The following is an 8,814-nucleotide window of genomic DNA, read 5'->3' as shown; positions in this document are numbered from 1 at the left end:
GCAAGGGGAACACAGTTCTGGGACACACCTTGACATGTCCCCAGCCCAGCTGCAGCGACAGTGGTGATCTTGTGCTGCGGGGAGAGGTGTTGCTGGCAAGGAACTGTCCCCTCAGAGAGCAGCTGGCAGGCTGCTCACCTGCCCGTCCACACATGGATCACCCACACCACCCTGCTATGGCACCCCTGGGGGACTCAAGTCACCTGAGGTCTAGGGTCCAAGCTCCTCCCTTTCCCTGGGCCTGGTGCACAGGAAGCAGAGAGGAGAGCCCCGAGGAAGAGCTGACTGGTGACAAAACATGGCTCATCTGCCAAGAGCAGAGATTCTTGCTGGACGGCTCCCTCCAGGGAAATACCTACGCCCTCTGCACACCACGTAGCCTGACAGGTTGGGTTCCCTAGCTACCCTGTGCACAAAGCCTGGGCACACCATGTAGCCCCTACGTATTTGCTACTGTCGGCCCACCAGGGCCACTCAACACACACACACACACACACACACACACACACACACACACACTCACTCCCACATAGACACACACTAACACACACACAAGCACACTTACTCACAAGTGGTCCACTGGCCACTGGACACAGGCTTTCCTCCCCTCGGCCCCCCTCTTGACCTTGCACCAATCTCCCTTTTGCATCCTGACTTGAGCCCCCTGGCACAGCAACGATTGCACCCATCCCAGCGATTACCATCAGGACTCAGGAGGGAAGGGACTGCACTCTTGTATTCTGGCACCTGACCGTCCCACATAAGCACCTCATTCACACAGACCGCTGTGTCTCTCCTTGTCTCTCCAGTGGCCTAACCACCCACTCCTGCACAGACAGAGACACACCGCTACGCAATCGCACAAACATATGCACGCTCACACTGCCGGCACCACCACGGATCTCAGGCCCAGTTTGCCACAGACGCCCACACACACTCGCACGAACTCACGCTGGATCTCTGCCCTCGGGCGTACTCTCTCCATGAATTCCCACTCATAAGCCTCGCTGCTGCCCACAACCCACACCTGCCCCTCCCCCTCACACATCTCCCATCCTGAGCCACTGTCTGAGGACAGGGCTCGGGATCAAAGGAGCCCCGGGTGTGGGAGGCAGCAGCAAGGTATACTGGCATCGACTATGAGAAGCCTGCCTGCTCCTGAGTTGTCCGGGGACATGTGGTCTTAGCTCTGATCCTGACTGGAGGCTTTGCTGACTGGATTCTATCTCACCAAGGACACAGCACCCCTCTGGGATCAAGGGTCCTGGCTGAAACCCCCCGAGTCCTGGCCACACTGTACCAGGACCCAATGGACCAATTTGGTCCCACTGTGCAATCCCCTTCCCTGCCTTTCGGCTCTGGCCTATACAATAAATCTCCAAATAACAGGTCTGTCTCTTCCTCCTCCTCCTTCCAGGCTCTTCCTGCCCAAGAAGGCAGGCCTCTGTGCACATGGCAACACCGGCCCCACGCCAGTACTGCACCTCTCCTGCACACACAGAATCACCCGGGCAGCGGCTAGGACAGTCACACTCAGGTCCCGTTCTCGTCGAGCCTCCTTGCGTCCCCCATAAACACACACAAACACATACACAAAAACAGAAGGGTTTTTAGCTTCCTGTATGTGTCCACATAAACATCGTGGAAACTCTTCAAGACTGCCAAACGTGATTTCTTCCTTAGTTCTCTCCCGGGCTCATAGAAGACAGGAGACTCATCCACCCATCTCTTCTAGTGCTGGTCACGTCCTCCATTGTTTCTGCATGGGCAAACATAGGAGCTCTGCGCCATTCATGCCCACACAGATGCAGAGCCCCTGACACATGTGGGCACACAGAGACACATTTGCGTACACGCACACACACACACCCCCATGCAACAGAAACCAAGAGTGATATGGGATATTTGCAAATACATCCCAGATGGTGTCACTCTTGTGCCTCACCCTTTTGCGATCCCCCTTGCTTTCTCACCCAGGGAGTCGTTTCCAGCCCCCAATGGCTTTGGAACAGATCTAAGAATGGCTGTCAGGTTGCGGGAGGACATGGCGTGGTGGGGCACATGGAAGGAAGTGAGAGATTCTCACCACAGTGGCGCCTGGGGACACGGCAGCTCCTGACCCAAAGACTGGGAGGCAAATCCAGACTGAAGGAGCAGGGGGAAGCCCGGGACAGGGCGGACATCCACGGGGAGCATTTGTGGTGAAGCACTGCTCCTCCCGAGTTGCTCTCCAAAGCCCCAGCCCACAGCACAACTGCATTTGGTTTGCAGGCTTCGACCCTCTGTGTGTTTGCAGCTGAGTCTCTGCAGGTTCCCTGTCATCCTCCCACCCTCTCCCCATGCTACCTGTGTCCCTGTCTTGGCGGACCTTCCATTTCCAAGCCAATGTGTGGCCCACGTTCCCTTGCCCATACAACACACAGGTCAACACACCGTATACTGGGGTTCTCACCGACACATGCGCATGTCAGATCACTGTCTTCTGGTCCCTTCCTCCATCAGGAAGTACTGCAGGGGATTGGGCCACAGGTCCTCGATGATGATCTGGTAGGGGACACAGGCCGGTGCCATATTGGGCATAGCCCCCTCACCTCTCTGGCCCAGGGCCACCCACATCCCCACTGCTGACGAAGGCCTCAAGGGCCCCACCTCGGCAATCCTGTTTGTCCCTGGGCAGCTGTGCTCACACATCCAGTTCAACAAGTTAAGCCTGGTGGGGTCATGCCTGCGACTGGGAGCTCCACGTTCATAATCCCAGAACCACTGGACTGGAGTGGAACGCGATGCCTTGTAGCCTGCAGGAAGAGAGGATTTGAGGAGCAAGCTGATGGCCTCCTCCCCACCCACCTGCCCCTCCCCCTCCCCCTCCCTCCTGCCCCTGATTCATGCTCCTCATCCCCCTGCCCCGCACCATCATGGGACCCACACCCTACCAGCAAAGCTAAGCTGATACTCCTTAATGATCACTGGGTTCCAGAAGTACGGGTTGTCCCCAAAGAAAAACATCACTCTGCAGCGGTACTTGGGATGGCCCACTTCTTCCACCTGCCGTGAGCAATGGGACAGGAGGGGGCAAGTGTCCTCCCTCGGGGTCCTGAGCTACTTGCCTGGCTGTGAGGGTGAGCACCTTTGCCCCACCCTCTCCTGCCCAAATCCCACCCCCGACGGGATGGCCCCCAGCCACAGCCTCCCCGGTCTCACCTCCAAGTCGACCACGTAGCTGAGCACGTCTTTGTCCTGGGCTCCGATAATGGCCGACAACTGGGGGTGATTCAGAATCTGTGCTGTGTCAAGGAGCTGTGCCTTCAGATGCTGTGGAAACAGACACAGCCCCCCTCCAACCCTCCCAGGCTAAGAGCAAGGGACTAGATCACGGCATGTGCAGAAAGACCAGGAAACACTAGTCCCCACACTCCTCAGCCTCTGCAGATGCATCAGACCCCATCGACACTGGGCAGTCCGTTGGCTTCCTGTACCTCCCACGCTGTCTGCACACAGCAGGGAGAGACTCCACTGCCTGCACGCCTCACAGTTCCTTCCTATATCTGACCTGTGTGGGCTGCCAGCAGCCCATCATAGCTTGTGATGTCGGCATGTGCTCTGACCCCTCCTCACGGCTGGGTTTCTTGGCATATTCCCGTGAAGACCTATGTTGTCACCAGCCTCCTGAGTCCAGATGGAATAACATGGCTTACAGGAACCCGACTGCACACTTACGCTGCAAGCAGAGGGTGTGGGAGGGAGAAAGAGATCGAGAAGCACGGACGAGGAGGGCCGAGGAGGGAAAAGGATTAGACACAGTGACACGGCCAGTCCGGAGAGAAAGACATGGGTGGGACCGAGCCGGAGCCTGAGGACAGAGAGGGAAGCAGGGGTGGAGATACCAGGAGAGAATCCTCTGTGTGTGTGTGTGTGTGTGTGTGTGTGTGTGTGTGTGTGTGTGTCAGGGTCTGAGGAGGCAGCTTGTACCCCATTCGGAGTGGGTCTCAGTCGTCCTACTGTCAGGCAAAGGGGTGTGGCGTGGTTCCACTAAAGGTCAGGAGTGTGTGTCTGAAATGCTCTCTTTTGAAGGAACTGCTAGGAAACGTGCACAGCCTGTGAATGTGAAGGTGGGTGTGCGGCCTGTGTAACTCTCCCATTTTGCAGCGAAATATTTCCTTGCCTTATCTGCTCTGAGTGAAGGCTGCTTTGTGCTACCCTAGCTCTGGTAGCATGGGGACACATGGCTCGTGTCTGCAAGTAATATTTGAGACCAGCCTGCAGGCCAACGTTGGCGGAGACCTAGAGGAAACAGACCCAGTCACCAAGTCCCCCCATCCCCAACAACCGCCCCTGTCCAAGGCCTTACACTGGATCCCAGACCACACCAACCCAGGGCCAGGGACCATTCCCCAGCTCTCCTCTCTGGGGGCCATCGCCCTGAGGCACCCTGCTCTCAGTGCCCAGCCCTCCTGCACAACAGCCCCCGCCATCACCCACCAGCACAAGGAAGGATACCGCCTGGGCCCAGAAGCCAGGGATGTGCTTGATGATGGCCCTTCTGTGATCCAGGTAAGAAATCTGCCTCCGAAGAATCCTGCGCTTCAGCCGCCATAAGGCCCTGGAATCCTGGGCATTCCCAGCGCTGATCTCCAGCTGAAGACGCTCCAGTGCTGCCAGCGGGTCCTGGGCTGAGGCAGGACGCAGCGCTGGCTCTTGCTGCTGCAGCGGCTGGGAGAGCTGGGGCCCCTCCTCCGCCTCTGCATCTGCCTCGCGCTTCTCCTCTTGCTCCTGAAACTCCTCCTGCTGCTGTCTCTCAACTTCCACCTCCTCCTCCTCGTGCATGTCCTCTGCTTCTGGCTTGGCTTCCTCAGAATTCTCCTCTCCAGCCACCTCATCCTTGGTCGCCTCGCCGTCCTCTTCCTCCTCCCCGATCACCACCTCAGCCGCCACCATTCCGTCATCCAATATCAGCACCAATTCCTCCGCTGGGCTTGCCACCTGTATCTCACACCCGGCCTGGGCTTCCTGCACAGGATGGGCGTTTGCCGCCCCTGAACCTGGGGACTGCGGCCAGCCCACGCCCTCCAGCGCCCCTGCATTCCCGCGGGGCCGGGACTCTCCACCTTTCGCATCCGGGACGATCAGGGCCCAGGGTCGGCGGGAATCTCCGCTTTGTCCGGACCGCGACACGCTGGCCATGACGCTCGGCCCCGGCCCCAGTGTAGCTAGGGCAGCCTCAGGACAAGGACAAGGAAGTGGAAGCAGGTGGAGGGAGCCTGGGCCTCAAGGCTGTTAGCTCCCTGCTGCCTCTCGCTGCAGCCCGCCCAAGTTGGGCGCAGGCGCACAGCCTCTGGGATTTGAGGACTCCGCATTGGCTGTGGCTGCTGTGGAGGAGGGGCCGAGACAGAGGCAGTGAAGAGTGTGCGCATGCGGCCTGGGAGAGAAGTGGTTCCAGGGCAGGTCAGGCCCGCTAGCCAGGTTCGGGGAGCAATCAGTTGCAAGACAGCAAGACAGGGTGCTGGTCGCCAGCAAGCGCGCGCCAGCGGCCGGTCCCGGCTCTGGAGCAAGTGCCCAGCCGCCAGCGTGACCCCCGTTTTGCTGCATGTCCTCTTCAGCGCTGTCACCTTCCAGGCCTGACTTGCGAGGTCCCGGGTATCACACAGTCTGTGGTCGCTTGTACACCCTTTCCCCAGAGGCCTCACTGCGGGCACCAGAGCATTCAGCACAGGAATGTCCACGCCGTGAGCCACGGCATGCTCCGTCCCTTGCCCCTTTTTCATGAAGCTGGGCAAGGCCTGGAGAAGTCCTTGGTGTCGCGCCTACCAGAGCCACATGGCCGTCTGCACGGTTTCTCCTCCTCGGCCGTCAGGCTGAGGGCGGAGGTAAGGTGGGTGCCCACCCAGAACCAGTGACACCCACCCTAGACCCACCCCACCACCGTGTCCTTGCAAGAAAGCAGCTCAGTAGAACTCACTGCACTGCAATTCAGAGCAAAGAACAACCCCCAGAGCACCATCTGCCCCTGGTGCCCTACTGATCTCCGTACAGAGCGCCAGGGAGATGGGTAGTAGGATTTAGTAGTTTGCTCTGGTCCGGAAATCTAACCTTCCACGAAAAGGAGGACAACTCCAACCAAGCAGGGCACTTAGGGGCCCTTCACCGAGAATTGCAAACTTGTCTGTGTCTGTCTCTGAGAAAGCCCCGTGCCTGCTTTCACTAGTACACACGAAAGCAGACGAGTTCCCTTCCCATTTCCCAGGCACCAACAAGAATTCTGAAGAAGCATGCACCCAGACACAGAAGGTCCACTGAGAGAGACAGTGAGAAAGAGACACACAGAGAGACAGAGCTATAGAGGGAGAGAAAGAGAGACACATGCAAGCAGATGAAGGAAGGACGAGTGGAGGGGAAGACCGGCCTGGAGAGGGAGAGTCCGGGGAGATTGGCGGGAGAGACAGGGAGGAGGAGCAAGACAAGAAGAGACAGAGGGGCACCTATTACAAGGAAGACAGGCGGAGACAGGGGGAGGCATTAGTGATGGAGAGGAGGGAGACGAAGACAAAGAGAGCTGGAAGGAAAGTGGGAGGGAGGGACAGGAAGAAGACAAGGGAGGGGGAGGTAAGGAGAGGGTAGGAGGAAGGAGAGCAGGGGCAGCCGAGGCGGAGACAGGTGGGCTGACTCTGAAGACAGGGCAACTGCAGTGTGCACTTTCACCTGGTGAAATTCACCTGTGCAATTTGCACAGAGACGAATGCTGTACAGTGGTCAGCCCTCAGCACAAAAGGCACCGCTCCCACCTGGACCTTAAGGGCAGTCTGAAACGATCGCTGAACTAGAAGGAAGCTGCAATGAGGTCATTCGGGGTGAGGAAGAGGGCACCGCAGGGAAGAAAACAAGGACCCGTTCCCCACAGGGCTGCTGGAAGCCCTGTACTTACCAGCAGGAGACAGGAAACGGGACTGCCGGAAAGACACAGCAGAGATTTAGGCAGAGCACGTGCGGGAAGAAATCACGTCCCAAAGCTCGGCAAATTCAAGCAAAAGCAGAGGCTGCACATCCATGAATGTGAACGCTTTCCGAGTGGAACCAACGAAGTTCTCACAGATGCCCAGGAAATGTGCTCAACTCTGAGGCCCCCTCGCCTCTGGCAAGCTTCTCATCCAAAGCGACTCATCACAGAGAAAGGGTGGACCGTGAGCAAAAGAGCCAAGGTCTCCTTCGGATCCCCGGACGCAGACAGGTGATCCGCCCAGTAATTTCAAGCCAACGTATGGTGATAAAGGTTACCTTCCACCACAGTGATGGAGGAAACTCGCACCCGAGGGGAGGACAATGAGTGAGAACCGCATCCCAGGCTGTAAGCTAAGGACAGACCATCAAGCTGTATTGGAAGGTCACGAGACCGTGACTCAAATGTCTGTACAGACACAGAGCGTCTGCAGAAGCACGAGGGCTGGATAGTTGTAAGCAGGTAGCAGGATTTCTAAGTCTGGGCTGCCTGTATGATACGAAAGGCTAACACGTGCAAGCAGAGCTATGCCCATGTGATGCGGATCAGCCTCCTGAGGCGGTACTTTGTACCCTGTGGAGGACCTGGGAGACGCATGCAGGCGGGCTCCTTGTGCACCTCTGCCACCAGGCACACATGTGGGAAACGTAGGGCCAAAGGGTTTGCCGCCGGGCTTAGTGTGGCTCACCCTTCTGCGGGTGCATTGAGCATCAGTGCAGAAAGCACTGGGCTCACTGAAAGAAGCCAGCCCCTGACAGAAGCACAGTGGTGGTGAGCCCTGCCTGATGGATTCCTGAGGAGACTAAAGGAGTTAAAGGCATGCAGTCCACCAGAGAGTAGAGTGGTGCTAATCAGGGGAGGGTGCGATGAGGAGGTGTCGGGCCTCGGGTGTGAAGATGCAGTCATGCCATGTGCATGAGTTCTGGAGATCTAACTTGCACAGGGCAGCCGTAAGCAATGCTTCACCGCCTCGTCAGATTTCTCAGAGGCAAGTGCTCTCACCACAAACAAAGAGGGGTCGCTGAGAAATGTCCCGGTGAAGGTGGCTGGACGGAGCGCTTGCACGTGAAGGATACGGGCACATCCGTCACTGCCCGTTGTGTCCCTCAGGCACGCACTAGTCCTGGTGGACTAAGCTGAGCTCAGAACCCAGCAGTCAAAGGTGTCAGCCTCGTTCCTGCAAACATGAATCAGACTCCCAGGTAGGACGTAATGGACAAATTAGGGACCAGAACACACAGGAGGCACACGGAAACGAGACACACACTGGCAGGGGGAAGTCTCTCCCAGCCAGGAACATGCCACGTGGCAAAAGAGTAAGTGGGAAAACGTTGCCGGTCCGCTTTTCACAATTTACGCCTGCATCTGCAACGTGCAGGCCAGTGACGTTTGAGCCCCTCGGGCGCAGAGGGTTTGAAAACAGAAGGACAGAAAATAGAGGTGTGACGGAATGCTCACAGCAAGCCAGCTGCATTTGGGGACATTCACTGGCTGGCAGTGAGTGCATGGCCAATCCTCTGACGAAGGTCCTACAGGCACGGAAGGATTTCTGGCTCCTGGAACATAGAACAGAACACGCAGAAGCCCCTCCACCTGACAGCAGGACAGCAACTGGATCTGTCAGTGGAAGAAAGGGGTTGAATGCAGAGGGAAGCACACTCAAGCGCAGAAGCATACACCAAAGACAAGACAGGCCACCAGAGCCACAGCTGACCCAACACACAGGTGTGCAGAGACGAAGGCGGTTACACGGGTACAGCTGTGCCCACTTAGGCCAGGCAAGGAGGCATCACCAGAGATGAGTCGGCACAGGCAAAGCCAGG

The 8,814-nt window shown here is 57.6% G+C and overlaps 1 protein-coding gene across 1 annotated transcript; it reads right to left on the bottom strand.

Moving 5' to 3' along the window:
- Nucleotides 1–1,605: 1,605 nt before the first annotated feature.
- On the bottom strand, nt 1,606–5,334 carry LOC145715068 (testis-specific Y-encoded protein 1-like). Its single transcript, XM_081794648.1, has 6 exons — nt 4,498–5,334; nt 3,202–3,279; nt 2,934–3,045; nt 2,650–2,795; nt 2,453–2,544; nt 1,606–1,759 (listed from the first exon to the last, which is right to left on the bottom strand). Exons 1-5 carry the CDS (start codon nt 5,179–5,181, stop codon nt 2,473–2,475), a joined length of 1,092 nt encoding a protein of 363 aa, XP_081650774.1. The 5' UTR covers nt 5,182–5,334; the 3' UTR covers nt 1,606–1,759; nt 2,453–2,472.
- Nucleotides 5,335–8,814: the final 3,480 nt, after the last annotated feature.

The sequence above is a fragment of the Panthera onca genome, chromosome Y, assembly GCF_046562875.1.
Source record: "Panthera onca isolate mPanOnc1 chromosome Y, mPanOnc1 haplotype 2, whole genome shotgun sequence".
NCBI classification, from domain to species: Eukaryota; Metazoa; Chordata; class Mammalia; order Carnivora; family Felidae; genus Panthera; species Panthera onca.
This window is presented reverse-complemented; position numbering and strand designations above follow the sequence as displayed.

What these genes read in the sequence shown, in the direction of transcription:
- LOC145715068 (XM_081794648.1), bottom strand. Translation starts at nt 5,181, where the DNA reads ATGGCCAGCGTGTCGCGGTCCGGACAAAGCGGAGATTCCCGCCGACCC. An exon ending in GCTACGTGGTCGACTTGGAG is followed by an intron (nt 3,046 to 3,201) that starts GTGAGACCGGGG and finishes TGCTCACGGCAG; the next exon opens with GTGGAAGAAGTGGGCCATCC. An exon ending in GGACAAACAGGATTGCCGAG is followed by an intron (nt 2,545 to 2,649) that starts GTGGGGCCCTTG and finishes GTCCCCTACCAG; the next exon opens with ATCATCATCGAGGACCTGTG.